The sequence below is a fragment of the Lycorma delicatula genome, chromosome 1, assembly GCF_047948215.1.
Source record: "Lycorma delicatula isolate Av1 chromosome 1, ASM4794821v1, whole genome shotgun sequence".
NCBI classification, from domain to species: domain Eukaryota; kingdom Metazoa; phylum Arthropoda; class Insecta; order Hemiptera; family Fulgoridae; genus Lycorma; species Lycorma delicatula.
The window spans coordinates 182,946,113-182,969,672 of record NC_134455.1 but is presented as its reverse complement, the minus strand read 5'-3'; the positions used below and the strand labels follow the sequence as shown (position 1 = coordinate 182,969,672).

Genomic DNA, 23,560 nt, shown 5'->3' with positions numbered 1-23,560 from the left:
CTGTCTTATTGGAGTTGGGCCAAGCAGGGGGCGGCCGAAACCCCCCCGACTATACCCTGAAGGTCAGTGAATTGGAAAATGTTCTATGAAACTCTCCAACGGGATTACAGACCAGCGCATCCTGAACTCCTGACCACACTGGAGGAAATCAACGACACGGTCGAACACATCACATTGTCAATGCCCAAGACTGTCAAACAGCTCTATGGAAAAGACCACCAAGTCTATCCGTAATAATCTCCCACCTCATATCTCTGACGCTATAGCAGAGTAGCGCCGACTTAGGAGGAGATATCGAATCATCCTTTCCCCTGATGATAAAAGGGCTTTTTATATTCAGACAGAGTGAAAGAGCTGCTGGCATAACATCGAGGGGATTCATGGAACGAATACGTCGCTTCTGTTTCAGACGACCACTCCTCGGTGTTCAGGCTAAACAAAAAACTACAAGAAGGAAAGAAGCCCTGTCACCCGGTTAAGGAGCAACAAGACCTTCTGGCATATTCAGAGGCGGACAGGGTGGAGGTTTTTGCTGACACCCTGGAGAACCAATTTACTCCAAACACCCCCTCCTCTGATGCCCTGAACGATGACAACACAACCGAGGTGGAGTCTTTCCTCGTAGATTATTTAGCATAGGTGGAGGACACCCCACTAGAAACAGACAAAGTCACTGAGGCAGAGGTTTCCGCTGCAATCAAAGCCACAAGCCCCAACAAGGCTCCGGGTATTGATGGGAGCAGGGGGAGCATATGCGACTCCCTCTGGAGAAGGGGTTGCATTTCTCCCTCCAAATAACTAGGGCCAAGGTAGGCGTTCCTGCTAGCCCATAGTTGCTGGTACTGAAAGGACTTCAGCGGATGGACTAAAGGGGAATCACGCCAGGATTACTAGGCTCAAAAGCCATGGTCAGAACCAATAAATAAATTTCACGTTGGTCCATACGGATAGGAATGCAAATTACCAAATCCATACATAAATAAAACTTAAAATTTATAACTGTCACTAAATAATCGATGAAACCCGCCCGATAATAGAAAGATACAGCAGCAAGGGACATTGTCCAGGCACTGCGATATGTAGGGAGAAATATTGAAACTCCTGCCATTCTTGCAGTCAGTTCCGTTTCGTTAGTGACTCATTAATGCCAATAATATCAGAGAAATAGTAATCACATCATATAACTTTGGTAATCTATGTAAATCAATTCATTAAACGTAAGTTTGGCTGTTGACATTTCATTTCTTATTTTACATTTAAACATGATACTTCTTAAAAAATATTCCAGAGATTGTCAAACATTATTTTAGAAGGAAATTCATATTTTGCTGATTCACATGTAAAAAAGGGGCAAAATAAGAGAACGAATACAAAACTTTCCCAAAATATAACACATTATACTTGAATGTTAATCACTGCTGTTACCTTCAAAGAGGTCTCCTTAGGAGCTTGATCCCAGTGCTTTTCATAAATGAAACACATCCTGAATGTATTTGGGTTAGTGTGTTTAATCTCTCAGCAATTCTGCTTGAATCTCCTCTATCAGGCCAACTCTTCATCTCTGCAACTTGATTTTCAACTTGGAAAATAGAAAGAAGTTGGGTAAGTACAGTGGATGAGGAACAACTGCCATGTTGATTTCACCAAAAACTGCTGCATGATGAAAGCAAAATGTAGCTTTCCATTGTTCTGTTAAAGGATCTGTCATTCCTCTATCACTTCTCTGGATGTTTTTTTTTTGTTTAACCTCCAGGACCACTGTTAGGTATTGCTTCAGAGGATGAGATGAATGATTGTAATGTGTGTGAAAATGCCATGTCTGACTGGGATTCAGATCCGGGACCTCTGGATGAAAGGCCGAGATGCTACCATTTTCACCCTGTAGGCTGGCACTTCTCTGGATGTTAACTTCTCATATCCTCACTTAGCTGCTTTAGGACATCAAGATAGAATTCAACATTAATTTGCTAACCAGGAGGTATGAACACCTTGAGGAAAATCCAATCAGATTCAAAGAAACAGATTAATAAGGATTTGATATTGCTCTTCACAAAGCAAGTTTTCTATAGCCAAGGTGAAGATGAATTCTTACACTGGGATGTTTGCTGCTTAGTTTCAGTGTCATATCTATAAATCTGTTTTTATATTATTTCTAATCATGAACTTTTCAGCAATCCTTCTCATGTTCAATTCTTGTTTAAAAATTCACTGATATATGCCATCTGATACTCCCACAATGTTACAGATGTTGATGGTCTGCCTAAAACTTTCTAAAATCGCGTTCCAAACCGTAATGACATTTTCTGATGTTATGCTGGTATATGTTCATCCTGTATGTTCATCATCAACAGATTTGTGAAGAACGTTCATTTTTAAAACATTTTTGAATGTTTATTTGATTTTTTTTTGATCATTTTATAAAATATTTAAACTCATCATACCTTTGTGTCTGGCATCGTGTCATTAACAAATGATTGCACTAATATTTAGTGCATTTCTACATCTGTTTTACAAAGCATCTTGATACAGATAATAAATTTACATTACTTATCCTGTTAAGTGCTTTTGTAGTTTAGACTTAATCAGCAACTTAATATACTTTTTAAATTAAAATATTATAAACTATACTTGTTAAAAAGGCAAAATCATAGAGAGAGAGAGAGAGTACAAACATGCTCAGTCGCTCACATCTAATTAACAATTATTAAGTCTAGTAATTATTTACTACTATGAAGAGTAACTTAAATTTATTACTGTTTAACTTTTGTAAGAGCTGTATTTACAGAGACAAGATGTTTAGTACTTGAAGGGCACCATCTCTAGGGCCTTTTAAGAGATTGAGGTACATGCTATGGGGTGTAATTAAACATTTCTTGAAGGTGGCCATCCATTTAAAAGAAAAGGGACAAAGGTCAGTGTCATCTCTTAAGTGGTTGCTTGTACAATGATCATCATCAATATACTAAAATTAACCTTATCCCACATCTTCTAAATGATCTTCACATACACTCTCAGATTACCATCTCTTCTTAAGAATTTGAACAGGAAAAGGTTTAGCAGGAATGTAGGTGTGACAAAGGTTGTTGCTTAGTACCAAATGATTTTTTTGTGATCAGTATCCAAAATCAACTGCACTGTAGCTAACTCAAATGCATTGCAAACCAGGAGGGTTATATTGAAAAGTAGCGCCTTCAATTTAGGTACGTAGAACTCAGTTTTACCCACTGTAATTCACATTTGCCCCATTGCAGTAGAACAATGTGAATTTTATAAATTCACTATCAATTTGATTTTTTCCCCACTTATTACATACGATTTTTTTTAGACAGATTCTCTTATATTATTTACTTCTTTACTCCTAACTATTGGTTCCAGAGTACAAAAGTAAATTGCTCCATTACAACTTGAAAGTGTTACAAGAAAAATAACTGCAGAGAGCAAGGTTGTGATATAAGCTGCAAAACAGTAGGTGACAAACTTACAAACATGACAATGTTTAGTATTCAGAAGGTTTTGTACATATTGTATAATTAATGATAAATATAAAATAACAATTCTCATTAAACAAAAACTCTATATTTGATTTTAAAAAATCATCATATTTTTACAACAGGTAGAAAATAAAAAGGTATAGTTCATAAACAAGTAAGTGCTTCTTAATAGATGTGTTATTTCAACTGTAAAAAACCAGAAAATGTAACACGACAAAGAAGGTTTGTTATGGATGCAAAAGGTTAAAATGTTTGAAAACAAGCTTTAAAATTTTAACCTTTTTTTTTTTTTTGTAAGCAAATAGTAGTTGATCCTAGTTTCCAAATGGGAATTAGCTTTTAGTTATAGTGTAACACTATATAAGGCAAAATTTATTTTAACACAGACCTACATCTTAGCGTTCATAATTCACAAAATTTTCAACATAGTTATGAGATTAAACAAAATTTAAAAATTCTAAAATTTACTAACCTTATCCAGCATTACAGGCATGTGACCCTGAAATTTGACAGTGCGATCACGAGCTCTTTGCTTTCGTTCCCATCGTTTTTTAGATGGTATTATTCCAAGACCTTCCTGATCACCACTCCATAGCATCCTTCGTGCTTGCCACCATTCATCATCACTCGCATTCGTAACATGTAGGATATCACCGAAGCGGAAAGCAAGGCCTCGGCTAGGCAGGCCATCATCTTTGAGTGGGTCATAATCAAACAGTGCTCTAAAATAAAAACAAAAAGTAGTTTATAATTTTTTATTTTTTCTATCACAAAAGAGATGCCCAATTATTTGTAGGTTTTGAGTCTTGATTTAAAGACTTGATGAATGAGCATAATTTAATCAATTAACTTAAATTACATTCAAAATCTTAACCTTTGTGATCATAACTGTGCATAAAATAAGACAAATGAACTGAACTACATAAGAAAATAAAAGTTATAAATATCTACAAATACATTCAGTACGACAAAGATAAGAAGAAAGTGGAAAAATTCCCAAATGTTCTACAGGTTTATATAGATTTGAAAATATTGATAACATTAACATTTTTTGTTAATATTGATAGTAACATTAACACTGCTTTGAACAAAAGCCCAGTGATACTTTTCATTACTCCAACAACATGGAAATAAACAGAAAATAAAAAAATAAGCACATTTATTTAGTTTTGAAGCATAATTCTAGCAGTTTCATTATATAAATACCTAACCTGAAATACTAAACTGTAAGTAAAATATATATAATTTCAAAAGAAATACATCTTACAATAAACTATGTTTCTAAGATCTTTTTTAAAGGCCACTTACATCAGACTAAACAACAAAATATAATTACAAGAATCCAGCTGAAGAAGTTCATGAATTTACATTAATTACTGTTCAAATTGCTTTTCCTTATATCTACATTGTTTAAATCAGTAAAATAAAGAATTTAGAAATAACTTGTACAACATTTTCAATTTAGTCAAATGTTTTAGAATAAACCACAAGCCAAAAATGTATGATTTACTTAATATAACAACAACATATTACTTTGGATGTAATATGATATTACTGCAAATTATACTGGTAAACAAAATTTAATTTTTGTTAATTAAATGAGGGTGAATGGCTGATTCTTATAGTATTTTTTATGCTGAGCATATATGTTAATAGATTTTTTCAATCGAGCTCAGTTTTTTGTAATTGAAATTTCTTTTGAAACAAAAAATGTATGGTGAACAAAATATCACAATACATTACATGGATTTTGTACTCACCAAAAATCTATTTTTGGGTTCCATTTTTCCTGGTATTGTGTTTCCATTGTAGATATCTCCTGATGAAAGCATTTTCCATGTTCACCACTAATAGTGCTGAGATTATTAGGGGAAAAAATCCAAATGTGAATGTAAGAAACAGATTTTGAGTTGAGTGTTACACCCAAATTCTTTGCAGTTTTGAAGTTTACTCACAAATCCTCTGTAGTTACTGGTCTTATGGTTTCCAACCACATTTACCACATTTTGAAATAATTTCCATGCAGCAACCTCCAAATCATTCAAACATTCTTCAAATGCCGGACCACTCATTAGTTTTCTTATTTGTGGTCCACCAAATATACCTTCCTTTACATTAGCATTGCTTATATTAGGGAAATTTTTTTAGAAACTGAAACGCTGTACCATTATGATCCATTGCTTTGACAAAATTTTTGAATAAACCTAGCTTAATTAATGTGTAGTGGAAAAAGATAAAGTTTTTCTGGTTTTACTAATGCCTAACAACATTCTTCTCTCCTACAGTTGGTAACTCTCTCTTTGGCCACTGCTCTTTTATGCAATGGTTTTTCCTATCCCTGCTGCCCCACTTGAACGAAAAGCAACAGAACTTAGTATACTGAAGTTGCAGTCCAAGCAAAAGCGCTACTACTTTCAGGTCCCCACAAATATGCCATAAATATTTTTTACTGAATCCTGCTCAATACAAGTTTTATATTTTGATATGACTCCTTCATGTCAACAGTGTATGCTAATGGTATTGATGGGTATTTATTTCCAATATGAGTAGGGACTCATCAAACTAAGCTTTGATGAGTCAATAAAAAGTTGCCATGCGTCAGGCAGGTGAAAATGTCCAAAGCTTCCAGTAAAGAGTTTACAGTATACTAAGATTTTGTACTGAGAGAAGAAATGTTCAAATTCTGACTTTATTCACAGAAAGCTCTTGCTTTTAGTGTTTGGTTGTCCTTTCAGTCTTGATGCCAGTCTTTCTGCTTGATTCTTTGATAAATTTAGATCACAAATCAGATCATTTAATTCTGACCAATTAATTAAATGGGGTACATCTATTTTCTAAAATGTTTGGATCTCTTTCTTAATCGCCTGATAAGTCAGCACAAGATTCTATATTTTCATATTCATCTAAGTTCCATGTTTCTGGTGGTACTGCAATTGGAAGCTCTTGGCTATATGGCACTGGCCACATGGCAGAAGGAATATCAGGATATTTAACAGTACGTCTAGTTTTACCTGTTATCCCACATATCTTTATTATACAAAAATAACAGTCTGTGGTGTGATCCTTTAGTTCTCTCCAAACCATTGGAATTACAAATGGCATGTGACGAAATCTATTTAGCCAACCAGTCAACAATGTTACACAAGAAGCACAGTAAATATGAGGAGCCCAAGATTTGTCCTGATCATCTAATTTATATCCAACATATAATCCATTAGACGTTTTTATAAGTGGAGTTGTATTTCTTTTATGAGACTTCAACATTACCTAGCCACAGATGTAGCAGAAATTGTTTGGGTAATTAATGCAACTGAAAGGCATTGTTAATACATTACAATAACTAATATTGTTTAAAAAGAAACTTTTCATAAACAACTAATTAAATACACATACACTACTTTACTGAACATATACCCGCAAATACGAAAGCCAGCTACAAAACTGAATGTTACACACAAGAACTCGCACTTGAATGAGCATTAAAAATATTTCTCTAGTTTGCAAATATAATATAGTATTGTATATATATATATATATATATATATATATATATATACTAGTTTAGTAAATATCATAATGATAGAAATAACTAATGGGTGGATATGTTTATAGTAAGATGAAATTAGGAAGAACGAGTCACATTATTGTTCATTTTAATTAGTTTGTAAATAATAAACATGATAACTAATGTCTAACAAATCAATGTGACAACAATTAAGGGACTTTAATAAATAACAAATGCTATTTAGTTGATAAATACATGATACTACCTGAAAATAGAAATTGTAGTTACAAAACAACTAAGCCTGATAGAAGAATTCTGATTTCATATTTGAAATTAGCATGAAAAATACTATAAGAACAGTTACTCACTCTCATTTAACAAAATCATTTTTGATCAGTGTTACAGGTGAAACCATTATCTTAATTATGATAGTTTATTAATATGGGTAGTATTTTAAAAGATTAATGAACATTTTGATCTATTATTTGTCTAAAACAATAGTTCCTATAAATGAATATCTTTTTGTTATTGTTTCATCATCCATGGTACAAACTTGGGTTGCAACTTGATAAATTTAATATATTTTATATTTTTGCTTAAGTCAGCCATTTCAAAAATTGCAAGAAACATAAACACAAAGAAATAGTTTCTTTGTGTTTATGTTTCATCATATCTAAGCAGTGAGGTTAACTATATCGACAACAGAATTTTGTACATGTACATTACAAGTTCCAGAGCTTTATTAATACACCTTTTATTACTAATACAAATTAGGGGAAAATTATTATTAAAGAAAAAGAAAAAAGCCAATGTTACTAGATAGAGAAACCACAAGCTTTTTTTATTTAGTTTTTATTTACAAAGTAATATTTCATAAAAAAATTATTTTAGCAAATATAAATGTTTACTGATTAATTGGTAAATAAGTATAGCCTAAAGATTATATAAATAAAAAGTCTAAATTTACTTCTCTTACCTGACATAAAGTGAACGTTTTTGTGATGTTCTAAGTAGTGTCCCAGATGAAACAACTTGCTGTGACATCTGCTGTTTTAAGTCATGTATTTTTGCTTCAAACCTATTATAGTCTTCAGGCTTATATTGAGCTACTATTGTTACAGTCTGACCAGCTCCCTAAACAAGAAAACAAAATAAACTGTTAACTTGACTTGATATTAGAAATCATCAACTCAAATCAACAGCCAACCACAACCAAGATTATTCAAACCAACAAACTTTTGAATAATAGCATAAGTTGTCAATACCAATTAGTACAGAGGTAGAGAGAGTAGTTTATACAAATGTTAACAATAATAATAGTAATTTTTTCCTCTAAGTGATGGCAGATGATGTATTTATACATTGTTTTACTTCATAAAAATGATATATTAATCTGTTGTTTTACACTATTTGGCCTAGTTTTTCTTATGATGTGCATGACATGTGTGAAACGTCAGACAAAAGATGTCTGATGTTTCACACATGTCATGACTTGTTTATGAGTTCCGATAGCAATAGTGAACATTATTCAGTCATTCGCTATGGTGTAGGTTGAATATCATCTACAAGTGAACATTTTTTGGGTAATATTTGAAATACCACCTTTTCTGACAGGTTGGTCATAATAATGTGTAACATACATCAGTTCAATGAAGAAGGCAAAGGGAAATTACATCATACTTACTTTTCATAATAAACTTGGCATAGGATGCTTGTAATCCATCAATTATCTTTTTAAATTACTGATAAAAGAAAAACCGTATTTAAGTAAAAATACTATTAATATGTTTATAAACCTGTTCGCAAATATATTTATTATTGTCCAAAAAAAAAAAAACAACAGATTTATCTTCTCAATACATAATTAATTATACGAATATTCCACCCCATTTTCAGAAACAAAGTAAAACTGAATATTTCCCATAGAATACCCGTAAAAGGTTTAAAAATTGTTGAAAAAAATTTAAGTTTTTTTATATTTGGAACAGTTAAAATTCTGAAGAGCAATATTTTTTTCTAATATACTAATCCTGTGAAATCATCACTAAAATTATTTTTACTGGTTAAAAGCAAATATACTCAACCCTATCTCAAAAGTGACTGCAATTTCAAATGTAGTTTGGCTGCTGATCTTGTCAGTCAAGAAGACAATATACAACTGTCAGTCAAGGCAACAATATACATTTAATGGCATTGTTTGAGGAGGAACTATTCTTCTTTAAACAATGCCATTAATTGAATACCAGTGGCAAAGTACTCAAGTAATATAAACAGTCAAACTCATTTAAAACTAATTACACTGAATTTTATTTTTTTATTAAATGAACTACACAAAAAAGTAAAGTCTCACATCTAGAGAGATACATTTTGATGAACACTAAAAGTGATATTGAAAATGAGTGGCAAACAGTAACATGTATCTAAATTTTAGAAATCTAAACTGTATAAAACAGGGCGCCCACCAAATTTTAAGATTCATTTTTCCTGCCCAATTTAGTAAAAATTTCATGATTCTCAATTTTACAACCATTTACTCTGAAAAATATAAACAATTTATTTCTTTGCAGCCTCCACCATCCCCATAGAAACTCGATCGTTTTTTTTTTTATTACTTACTGTTACATTCATTTTTAGTCACAATATACATTTAAAATTAGGCTATTTTTTGTGATAAATTGTTTCAGTAAATTACACTGCAAAGTGTAATTTAAAAAAACAACATTATTTAATAAGTTTTTTGCATAAAAATGAACATCATGGTAACTAAAAGTAACAAAGATAAATAAAAACTAATTACATATACATATATATACTGTATATGATCACAACTTAAAGGAAAACTAAAATCACTGTGACTAAAAGTAATACAGATAAGAAAACTAGAACAGAACATCTTATTTTGTACAGAAAAAAGAATTATTAACATTTACTAAAAAAATATTGTGTCATTATTATTCTAACATACACCAAAAAAATAAAAAAATAATAATACGCAATCTTATTACATATGCATTATTATGTATGTATAAAACAAAAGACAACTTTTCTTCAATATCTTGAGATTTCTAATGATTTATCCTTTTCTAAAAGTTTAATTTAGGTGGTTAACTGTTCTTCTTCTGCCAAGGTTGCAGCTCTCAACTTTTCCTTTCTTCCTCCAGTTTTTTAATTTCTGGTTGCGTTTTCCTTTTCAGGGCTCTATTCTGTTCTTCTTGAGAGAAATTGTTTTCCCTACAAGACATTCTTTATATAATCTTCTAAAGCTTCTTACTGAAATGAGCAATTTTTTGGTAATGAAAACATTCTCCTTGCCCCCAGCATCTATAACTGCATCAAAAATTTGTCATTGATAGATTATTGTCTCTTCATGCAAATTTTCCACAAGAAGAAATTTGTTAATGGAAAAGCCACCTTCAATTGTTGCATTTCCATGTGAAAAAATTAGGAATAGTTTTACTACTTCCCATGGGTTCACATATTTTGGATTTTTTGCTAAAAAGTTGAAAAAATTTATCTAACTTTCTCTTGTCTTTACTGTCATCTTCAGTATTCGGTGAAAATATTTTGGACTCGCTAAATAGTGTACCTTTAGCATTCATACATAGCAAAGAATATTGTTTTGTAGCCTTTTCAGCTACATTTTCAGTAAATCTATTAGCTTCATATAATTCTGCTAATAAACAAATTATTTTGTCACAACCATGTTCAGGCTCATGAAGGATCACAGCTATATCTAATGATGATAGACTCCTCACAACTTTATATTTCAAAGGATTTCATCAACAACCTTTGAGATGAGTTTAACTAATAATAAAGTTTGGCACTCTTTGCGAAATCTAAATTCATCGCCTTTTGATGTTTTTCTTTCTTTCAGATATTTACTAGTTTGAAATCCAAGTTCAATTTTCTTTAATTCATGTAAATTAACACACGTAAACCGCAAACACAAATATTCACCAAAAGCTTTTCTTCAAGGCATTCCTCTATCAGTTGATCACTCAACATTTTTAAAAAGCAGAAATTCACATTTGGTCCATCCATAGATATCTGCAATATTTTCTTTTTATCTACATGAAAGATACCTTCTATAAAACCATTGAGAGGATTTTGAGCAATGGATTTTTTCTAAAAAAAAAAATTGTTGTAATAACTTGTTCATATTTTATTTGTTTCTGTCATAAAATCACACAAATAAGTCCATGTGACCCCTCCGTACAATTTTATTTAATGCTTCATCAAAGCATACATATAATTACCACAAGAATGCAGCTGATTGATTCTACAGAATACCATCAAAGTATGGTGCAAGGCCATGATGACATAAGAACATTTAGTAGCTCCAAGTTGGAATTCTGACGCTATACATAATCAGGAAACATAATTTTAAAAGTTGCACCAATATCTTTACATTAACTTAAAGGTAACTTATTTTGTACAACATTGAGAACCCACATAATCTTTGTCTTAGAAACATCATCTTTATAACAAAAAGAAGTGTTGTCATTTCACGTAAACGAAGTCAAGGATTCAAATATTGAAACCATTTGCTGCTGAAATGCTATTACTCTGACTTAGACAACAAAGAACACAGATGTATCATAACCACCATTCTCACAACTGTTGATCAAAGTTTTAATCTGTTAAGTTGAAGTACCACTGGGAGATAAAAATGTTTTCAGTGAAGGCTGAGAATTCATTATCTTAATTATTTCATTATGCTGCTTTCCTTTACTATGGAAAGTCACTGCCTTTCGGCCCATACTGTGCATGCCAAAATGTTTTTTACACACATCACAAAAAGCATAATACTCATTCATCTCTACCTCTTTTCAACCAACTGAATTCTGGGTGCAAGTTTATATCTAACCACTTGTCATTAAACAGTCTTTTTAGATGCTATTTAAAAGCAATTAATTACCTTAAAGTACAAAAAATAATCATGGTGATTTGAGAGAAATTCAAAGAAAATAGTTCACAACCTTTAAATTTTTCAATGGTAACTTTTTGTTAAAATTTCACCAGTGAAAAAATTAACTGCAATTTGGAATATTCCTCCTTTAACATACAAAAATGATAGGGGATGTAAATAAGAACAGGAGATGTTGTTAATGGCTGCGTGCAGCACGTAGTTGCAATGTGCTGGGCAACGGGGTCACCACTTCCCAATAACAGGAAAGTATATCAAATATATTTTGCCATTACTTAAAAAATACTTTATTAATAACTAACATTATTAATTCAATAACAAATATGCACTTTTCTGAATTATTTTGCAATTTTTCCTGAATTTTTCTAAAAATTCCTTACTTTTCCTACCAGTGGGAACCATGTAAAAAAGATAAAGTTTACAAAAACAACTGAATAAAAAACATCCATCATTTTTACAAAGCTTTAATTTATGTTTTTTAATACAATACTACAAACTGCAACCACAAAAAAGTTTTTAAATACTGCAAAATTTTCTTCTTAAAAATTGAGGACTATGAATCAACCTACTTTTATTTTACCTCTGTTATGTATAAGGATAAAAGCTTAAATGCATGGACTTTGAACCAAAGCCATTGGAGCAGTTCTAAAAAATTTAATTTACTGATGATCAGATGTAGGCGTAATGCTTGAGATACAGGAGGCACCAGGCAGTTTTCTTTGAAATAAATGATTTTACTGTAAAAACAGTATTCAATATATTTTTTTGGTTAACTTTATGAAAGTGTCAGTAGTATGGTTAAGTACCTACTGCCTGCATTTCATTTTGCTCAACATGATAGAATGGAACGATATATCTGGCTAGTGAAAAAAAGTAGTAGGAAATCAGTTTATTGCTTATTTTCTTGTAATATCGTTATTTAAAGGATGGCAGAGCAATTTTTCAGAAGTGCTTTTTCTTTTACATAAACTTTTTACAAGTTATGGCACGAAAAGAAAATCAGAATCTGGAACTCTTGTAAAGATCATAACTTTTATTTTAACAGAACATATATTTCCTATTTGAAATCAATTTGATTTCAAATAAGAAATATAAAAAAAATTGAACCAGAAGTTGCAGATATACAAGTAATTATAGTCATATGCTTTAACATTTTACTTAGTTGGGTACTTTTGGTTCTCAAAACATTCAAGGTATATGAAAATATTTAAAGGATCAGCTTTATTTATTAGACTGTATCAAATATTAAACTGCCCTAAAAGCTGTTCTTTGGTATTGCACAATCCACATTTAAATTCAAAAAGTATTTATGTTACTTATTTTTATGGTGATATCCATATAAATTATTTTTGGTAATTGGTATGCAACCAACAGCACTGATTTAGGAGTGGTCAGCCTGATTTAAAAAAAAAATGATTGAAACCTAAAAAGTAAAGAGCCATATAATGTTAAAATAGAACTCTGCCAGACACCAAAGATGCATTGTCTTTACAGGTCCTGGTATCTTCAGGATTGATGTAGCAGGGACTGATTGATCTAAATCTAAAAATCTGATAAGTAGCAGAACAGAAACTGGAAAGGAATGGATTACAGAGAAAAGGGATATTATATTCACAAAAAAACTGTAAATAAGACAAACGGATCTACTTCAGAAAATGCTCACATCAGACAATGGGCACCTACTACGACGAAAATCACACAGGAAACTAGAGAATTTTTCACCAGATAGGAATAACATGTTAACAATTAATAATTTTGTACTGGCAGACAAATATAAGTTTCAACAAAAATTGTTTTTCCTCCAAAGATTAGAGCCATCAAAAAAAAAGGTACAGAGTTACTATCTCTCTATTAGTTTTTTGCATCAATTTCTCTAAAATTATGTGGCATGTGCAAGAATCTGACTAAACTGTAAACCATTTAGCTACATCAAAATAAGTGGTTGATTAGGGTATTTTGAGTTTGAAATAGTGAAACTAAATTCTTTGTGGCAATCCAAATCCTTAATCTTATTACATTATGGTCTTACAAAAACTAATCAAACAGTATGATAACATTTTATAGCAAAAATAATAGCTAAAACTTATACTAAAATTGTTCTACTTCCATTAAAATCCTTTAAAAAATCTATTTTTAAAACGTTATTTTAAAAATACACCATCAAAATCTATGATTACATCAAAGAATATTTTACTTTGATCTATGCTCTCTTGAACAATAAAATACATTAAAAACCTGTTGTTAGCTTTACAACTTCCAATTAAGCAGCAAAACCTTGCTGTGTAATTGGAAGTAATATAATACCTAATATTTTGGAGGGAATATATTTGAAGTAAGTCAAAATATAATTACCTACAAACTTGAACATACTAGAATAACATCACAAAAAAAATATCATAATGAAAAATAAATAACAAGGAAGGTTGCATCATCATTAATCACAATGAATAATAAAGAACGGTTATGAAAAGTACAAATCACTGAATTAATAATACAGATATTTTCAAATAATGTTTACAGAAGACAGAACAAATCTTTTTTAAAAACAGAATTTTTAAACATTCATTTATAATATAATATTGATAAAGTAATACTCATACTTTATATTTTTGTGAAATTAAAGCCAGGTACAACATTCAAACATACTATTTAGAACTAAACAATACTAGAGAAATGTGCTAGGCCAAAAACTATTGAGTTGGAATGCAAGTTCCTTTAGCTTAACTACATACAAAATTATGAAAATGTTAGTTTCCTGCTAGGTTATCAGTTATTTTTTACGATAAATATGATATTAAAAAAAAATAACAAAAACTGATAACAACCTTGAGCGCTTGAGCAGCTTCTTCATGAGTAGCATTACGAAGATTTATACCGTTAACGCTGAGGATCTGATCACCTCGTCTTAATTCACCGCTCATGTCGGCTGGACCTCCAGCCAAAATGAAAGACACAAAAATACCTTCCCCATCTTCTCCACCAACTATATTGAAACCCAAGCCTGTAGAGCCTTTATTTAGAACGACAGTCCTCACCTCTCTGTAAAAAAAAAAAATTGTACAAAATTTACTAAACTTTAACAAGACTATAATAAAATATTTACAATTTTCTAATTAATTGATTAGAAAAATTAATAAAATTAAAAATAATCTTATCAAATAGAATAATGAACTTTTCCTGTAAAGTAAAGTTGTTCTTGCTATTTTATATTGATGATATGTTAAACTAATAACAACAAAACTATATAATAACATTTTTGGTGACTAAAAAAATTTATTTTGTAAAATAGTTAAAAAATGATAAAACAGAAATCAATAAAAATAATTACAAAGCAAATGGTAACTGGTTAAGATATCAGAGTTGTAACAATGGAAGTTATGTAATACTTCACTGCAACTGTAAAGTGACTCAAAACAATAGAAACATAGATAGGTAGACAGATAGAGGACACAAAATGATGTGTACATGGGGACAACTATGTCAAGGGCACAGGGAAAATAATATACATGAGTTTAAACAAAATTACATACATAATACATTAATGAAACAAATTATCGTAGAAATAATAATAATAGTGCATAAATAAATGGCAAAAAGTTTTTTTAATAATCATATTAGGTAAATATAATGAATGACAATTCTAATTAACTAAACATTTATAAATACTCAAAGAAGCTGCATATAGAGAATATATAATGAAGAATTTCAAAAAATTAATATTTATGATTTGTCGAGTCGGACAATGAAATGACAAAATAATTAAAAAGTGGATTAGACAACACCTACCCCTACTTTTGGAAGCAAACTTATTTGATTAAATAATTTAAATTGAAAAAGAAATTGTATTTACATTATACCATAAATTCATAATATGAATTTACACAATGAATTTACGTACACACAATGAGGTAAAGAGGAGAGAGAGAGCGAGAGAAAAAAAAGAATATGTGGAGTTCCTCTATACATCAGATTTCACTTATTAGCCAGAAGTAGTATTCAGTTAAAATTCAAAAAAAAAATATTATGAATGAAACTGTTTAAAATTTTATAAGCTGCAATTCTCAAACTTTAACAAAATTCATGCAATGTAAATAATAGCATATATGGAGGTCTCATAATGGAGGCCACTTTCAACTATTGTAACTTACTCATTTTCCCATAAGGTTGCATCAATTTTTGAACACCTGTACAATTAAGTAAAAGAACAGATCTACCACTAATAAATCAATTATCGTTTTAAAATGAATTACAATTACACATTATTTTAATGTCATTTATATAGTCTTATCAATTATATATGTATAACACATTGTTTTAACATCAAATGTGTGAGCTCCAAAGAGCATCCTTGAAGTAGGTAAAAATTTAATCTTATCTCAATTTAAAAAAAAAATTACTTTTTACTATTTTTTCAGGAACTTAAGAGGTAACATTTATATATTATTAATATCTGTTAAACCATACTAACTTATTTCATTATATATTGCAAAGATTCTAGTTCCTTATAGAACTTCTTAATGTCTACAGACAGCGTGTATGACATTTGTACATGAGAAATGAGTATAATATACGTTATATGGTAGAGAAGTGTTTTTTAATCAGTATTTTTCTAATAGTCCAATATCATTCAGCAATTGAACAGGACCAACGGGAGGGGGATGTCATCCTCAACCATTTAAAAAAGATTCTATTTATTGCAAAGATTCTAGTTCCTTATAGAACTTCTTAATGTCTACAGACAGCGTGTACGACATTTGTACATGAGAAATGAGTATAATATACGTTATATGGTAGAGAAGTGTTTTTTAATCAGTATTTTTCTAATAGTCCAATATCATTCAGCAATTGAACAGGACCAACAGGAGGGGGATGTCATCCTCAACCATTTAAAAAAAAAGTTTAGTTAATTTAGTAATTCTGTAAAACATTGTGGAAGGACAAACACTATTAAAACATATATACTGTACAAATTGATAACTTCCTCCTTTTTTGAAGTCTGTTAAAAAAATTCATTATTTTGATTTATAAAAAAAAGATATCTGATAATATTATCTAAAAAATTAAATGAACATTCTTTTGATAAAAATTAAAACACATTAAAAAATTACTAGATTAATATAATTTAATTAACAGGAAATATTTTGTTCAATTTATATACTCGTATATTGAATATCCAGTAAATGAAAAAGAGAAAATGAGGTGTCATTATATTTGAATTATAGATTAAACTATATAAATATACATTTCTTATTGTTTTGATTATTACAGTAATAATACAGTACAATTGAACCTCTTTTTCCCAATCATGGATATCTTCTTTTAAAATAAATTCTGAAGAATAAGTTTGTATTTTCTTATAATCCTGATCACATAAAATAAATTCAAACTCTTTTAAAAAGTATAATTAGCTATGCTCAATCATTACTGTTGATATTTTTTTTTTCTTTTTTGTTCCGGGTTTATTTAAGTAGGCGTTAACAGTCACGTTTTAAGAGGCTGTGTGTCTTCGGATATGTGAACGTGAAAATCGAATAATAATAAACTTTGATCTAGTCATAATACTAATAGGTTACTTTATGGTTCATTCTAACATATACTTACACTCTAACATATATTTCAAATCAATTATCGTTTATAGATTTAAATATTTTATTTGTAAATAGCTGAAACTCAAAATAGTTACTGTAACAAATGGGATAATGAATTTTTTATCATACGAAAAACATCATGTCTGACTGAGACCCAATCTGGAACTTTGAGAAGGGCAAGAGACTCTACCACTCCGCCACAGAGATCAAACTAATAATAGTTTATATTAAATAAATAAATATAAATTTATTTTATATTAGTACTAGCTCCTCCATCGCAGCTTTACCTGCGCTGGATGGTTACTTGCATTTCCCGTAGCGGTCAATTCTTTTATTTTATGTTTTTTAGTTAAGTAACCGGAGATAGGTGCAACCAGTGACACATAAAGTTACTATGGCAGTGGCTGTGTTGGTTGAGCCACAGTGCCGTATACCTTCGCACCCCTTCAAAAATCGGAATTAAAAAACCCTTAAATGGTTTTTAAATATTTATCTGAAGAATATTTGCAAGCCCAAATCTACTGAATAACTAGTTTACTATAGTCGGATTGGGAAAATTTACAATTGTTGTTCAAATCTTTTTTTACCTTTCTTCATCACCTTTCAAGGTTGAATTTAAAAAATCTAAAAACTGGTTTATTGACATACAGATTATACTCACCAAAAATCTAGCTGATTTCTTCATCTGTTATCGAGAAATTAAAAATATAACAGAATTTAAAAAAAAATCAAAAATCCATTTTAACACTTTTAAATCTCTGAATTCCAAAAAAATGTAGAAATCTATTTTTAGATATTCATGTTAAGATTACACACATACCAAAGATTAAGTTGATATCTATGTCTGTTACTGAGAAATCAAAAAAATAAATTAATAATTTTATTGTTACTCCATTTTAACCCATTAAACTTGTAATTTCAAAGTGGATTTTCGTAGTATCCACTTACACCGTAAGTAGAAAGTTTATACAAATTTTCATCAATCTATCTTCAGTTGTTTTTGCTGGCCGTTGATCACTCAAACATGTTATTTTAATTTTATATATGTATATGTATATGTATATATATATATATATATATATATATATATATATATAGAGCATTTCCTGTCTTGGGCTTCACTCAAGATTATAATGTAGCCAACCCATTTTCTAACAGTATTAAATATAAACTTCTGGGTATACAATATTTTTTGCAGCATTTTGATTTTTTGGTAACAGAATGTATTGACTTTCTGAATTACCAGTTCTGGAAAATTCAACATATAATTGTTCATGAGAAAATATAATTTTTCACGAGAAAAACACTCTGATCATAAATCAATATCAATGTGTTTGAATGTCTGGTCTTGTGCTTTATTGATTGTTATAGTAAAAGAAAGTTTTATAGGGAATTGCAGGCACTTGAATTGAAATGGTAAATCTATTGGGATGCGGGATGTAAGAGCAAGCCTCTCCTGCAGCTGGACCTACCAAAATAGTAGCCTCAATCATGTGATTTCGCATAATTTTGATTTGCAACCTCATGCTGTTATATAACCTTGGAGGGTTAAGGTTTCATAGTAAAATAATCAAAACTCCCATTTTAAGACTGAGACTATGAGGTGAAAAACCAGCGGTATTAAGAGGATTAAAAAATTCTGGTGTAGTGGATTGCATGTTAAGTATTGATTATAGAATCTACAGATCGATATTCCTTGCTTTGCCCATCAACTTTTTCTAAAATCATATTAATTTCAAATGCAGAAAGAAATATTTTGAGGAGTTATGATAGATCCTTCACAAAGCCACTCATACGGTTTTTGTAAAAGTTAGCTAATTTCTGGATAAATACTGGAAATTGGATCATCTAGAAATGAGATGATATGTACAACAATGTTTTCATAGATAGAAATGTAACCACCATCATTGTATTGTGAAGAAGTCCCATTTCCAATGTAGTAGATGTAAGGGAAAGTTAGCATCGCCACTCCCAAGATGAACTCTCATATTAATTCTTAATTTAACATTGAGAACAAATTTTCATAAGGGTGATGATTTAAGCATGCTTGAACATCAGCCCTAGTTCCTCTTGTAATGACAAACAATGATTGCTGAATGTCTCCAGCAAACATGAAACTTATACCACCCATTAATTTACCACATGATCTAATATTTCGAAGGGTTTGATCAATGACTTCAATTTGAGCTCAATGACTCATTATGCATTCATCCAACATTATAAGTTTAGCATCTTGCAAAATTTGTCCAAGTGGACCATTTTTATGAATAGAACAAACAGATTCCTGCCCACATGCAACATTTAACGGTAACTTAAAAGTGGAATGTGCAGTTCTCCCATCATTTATAAGTGTAGCAGCTACTCATGATGATGCTACATCGATGCAACATTTTTAGTTGAGCGAACTTGAGCAAGAAGCAGACTGATTAAGAAAGTTTTCCCAGTGCCTCCAGGAGTATCTAAGAAAAAAATCTTTGGGTTGTTGCTAGCATCACTGTCATTTAAATCATCAAATGCCTGAGGTTGATCTGGTACTAATTTAGAAAGATTAATACTTACAAATTATTTCTGTTCATCGATGTCAAAAGAAAGTCTTAACATTGCATCATAAGCATTAATAGCTTCTTGATTATCACGTGGTTGGTGTTGGTAAACTGAAATTGCATAAGTATTTCTCACTTAACATAATGACAATATCTTCTACGGCAGTGGTTTCCAAACTTTTCCGGGTTGTGGGGCCCTTTTTCAATAAAACTTTTTCCATGGCGCCCTACTCTAAGTAAAAGTATCACTATTCATAAGCAAGAGATAAGAATAAATAAAAATTTTGTATCTTCATTATTTTTTTGCTTTATTAACGTTAAATTAATAATTATAAATGTCTTGGTTCAATTAATTATGAAGCTCTTACAATATTTCGTGGCACTGCTGTGAAGAGGCCACAGTGCACACTTTGGGAATCGCTGTTCTAGGGTATTCTATGACACTACTTGCAATTCTCAACCTGTAGTCTACGATGATGGGAGAGGTTGTATAAATGCAGACTTAAGTTAAATTGAAAATTATCCAAACAAAACAAATAATAATTAAATAAGTAAGTAAAAGTTTAAAGTAAAATAAATAAAGTTATTACAGAAAAATAAACTTGCTTTCTAATTTCTTCAAATTTTCTCAAAATTCTGAAACAAAAATTTGAACTTGTTTTCTAAATAACTTTTATGATAAATTTCACAATCTACTTCAAGCTTACAATCACATGAACGAACTTTCATTATAGAAAAAAAGCAGTTAATTGAGCTTTCAATGACAGTGGACTTAAAATACAATTCTGTGATTTTAGCTTACCCAATTTTGGATCTCACCTTCAGCAAAAGAAGAATTACTGAATTAACTGAAGTATTGAAAATCATTGCGCAGTTTTCAACACCTGTCATTGTAAGATATGATTTTCAATGCCCCTTCAAATAAAAAAAAATATAAAAATCATCTTAAGCTTAGAATGAAGTTGCCTGATATTGAGTAGATTCCAGGAACTCTGCAAGGACCAACAAGCTCAAAAATTTCATTAAAAGTAAGTAACATAATTATACTGTATGATATCATACATGATTATATCGTATGATTTATAGTTTTAATAAAGATGAAATCATTGTTCAATGATAATTCACTTTTAATAATCTATTCCCATTTTAATTACTTATTTTTCATATGTATTCAAATCATAATTTTAAATTTATTACGTCATGAATGACAGAGTATGTCTCAATCGGTGGTGATACTCATCTAGGTAAAAGAAATGAAGCCTACAAAACTTGTGATCTGTATAAGTTTTGAGATATTTTACTACTCTTTGGACTTAAAACGGGTTGAGAAATGCTGTACTATGCTACGAATGACCAGCTAACATCTTCTCTCGAATGATTTTATAGTATGGTGAAAGTTATATGAACCACAGAAATTTTTATAAGTGGGTAGAACAGTTCAAAAATGGTCAAACCTCAGTGACTGACAAGCAATGTCCTGGTCAGCCAGTTGAAGTATCAACTCCTTCACTTGAAACCTACATTGATGACATTATTCGTGAAGACTGATGTATTACAGTTGAACATATAGCAAAAACAGTTACAGTAAGTGTTGGCACAGTTCATAAAATTATCAGTAGCAAGCTCAAGTACAGCAAAACAAGTGCAAGGTGGATCACAACAGAGTTAACAAGAAACACGGAAAAAAGACTCAAAGTGTGTACAGACTTGAAAGAACGCTATGAGAGGGAAGGTGACCCTTTTCTAAACAAGATTTTAACGTGTGATGAAACTTGGTTTTGTTTGGTCCACTCAAGGAGACACTATGTAGAAAAAAGTGCAGCAACAATGAGGAGGTCAAAGAATTTGTGTCTTGTTGCAAACAAAAGCAAAGACTTCTTTGCATCAGGTTTAAAAAAACTAGTTCATCGTTGGGACAAGTGTATTAATGTATTGGTGGGAATTATGTTGAGAAGTAGTTAAAGTCTCATTTTGTAAAATTACACAGTTTTTTTTCATCAATTTGTTCTTTAATTATTGAATGTCCCTCATATATATACATAAAAGGAAACCAGATTTTAAGCAAATGGTATTTTTGTACTCATAACTTAAAAAGTCAAGAAAATTAACTTTCAACCTCCCCCACGCAAACCATGCCACAAAAGTAAAATCGCAATTTTCTTCGAAAAGTCGGTGAAAAAAGAAAGGAAGTGATATAAAAGCTTCCAGAAAAAAGAAAGTGTGTGAGAGAGAGAGAGAAATTTGGAAGAAATAGAAAAGGAAAAGTGTAAAAGTTGGACAATGGAAATTATTGTGTTCAACTAAACAAACGGGGTTGGGGGGGTCCAGGAGATATAAATACTACAGATGACCAGAGGAGTGATGAGTTCAGTGAGGGATAAATACAAGTTTTCAATACAGTGTGCGATAACCACAAGTATGGTTTGCGATAAATGCGACCAACTGAGCGAGAGCATTCAATCGGTGTGAGTAAGCGGTAACAACGTGTGCGAATAGTGCGTCACGAGTATTCGATTTTGGGCAGTAGTTAAATCGAAACTGTTCGACAAACCTCAGTGACTGACAAGCAATGTCCTGGTCAGCCAGTTGAAGTATCAACTCCTTCACTTGAAATCTACATTGATAACTAGAGTAGTTAGTTGTGAATAGAAATGAAAATGACATCATTCATTTATAAAGTGTAAGGAGGTTCTTTTTAACATTATAAGTGAATAATTCTTACGTTCCGTGAATTTTTCGATTATCTTGGTGTTAATTCAGCATTAGTTTCTATTAGCGATTGTAAGGTGTATAGTAAATCGGAACTGTATTTTGCTATTTATAACTGACCTATTTTGTACTCCATAGGTTATTTAACAGTAATAAATTGTATTTGTAAGAATGTTTACGCTTGTTCTCTCTCTCTCTCTCAATACCATGTTGATCATGAACGCGAGAATCTATCTTCAATTTTGTCTATGATTGTTTAACAGTATTTGTTTAAAGGAAATCTTCCATTTATGAAGTGCAAAAGAAATAATTATTTACAGACCTCATTGAGAACCTTTTCCTTTTGTTGAAGTTTATTGAAAATTATACTTTGTTTGTACTGTTATATTATATTTTCCAACACTGTTAGGGTGAAAAATGGCGGGATCTTTATTTTTAATTTTGTATGAAACACAATGACATCATCATTAGAAGATGATATCTACCAAAATTTTTATACAATCTAGTTGCTTATCGAGCTTTGTCCGACTACGACTAAACGAGGATATGAGTTCCCATTAATTTTATTTTTATTATTTTTTTATATCAGAGCCGAACATAAAATCATGACCGCTGCAATTTTTTTAAGTAGTTTATAAATCTGATATATTACGTGAAATGAATACAAGGAAGTACAGAGAAATATACGGTCTGACAAACATTCATTCTTAATTAAGCCTAATAATGGATATCTATTAAAAGGAACCAGTTGCTCGCCACAACCGCATACCGTTCGGCTAGCAAGGATTTGTATGTAC

At 30.8% G+C, this 23,560-nt stretch overlaps 1 protein-coding gene across 1 annotated transcript in view; it reads right to left on the bottom strand.

Moving 5' to 3' along the window:
- The window catches only part of dlg1 (MAGUK family member discs large 1), a 1,479,687-nt gene that overhangs the window by 47,027 nt on the left and 1,409,100 nt on the right, over positions 1-23,560 (bottom strand). The window contains exons 10-12 of the mRNA XM_075368120.1: positions 14,749-14,962; positions 7,973-8,130; positions 3,964-4,213 (exon numbers count right to left, since the gene is read on the bottom strand). Coding sequence (XP_075224235.1) covers positions 3,964-4,213; positions 7,973-8,130; positions 14,749-14,962 — 622 coding nt within the window. The remainder of the gene's footprint in view (positions 1-3,963; positions 4,214-7,972; positions 8,131-14,748; positions 14,963-23,560) is intronic.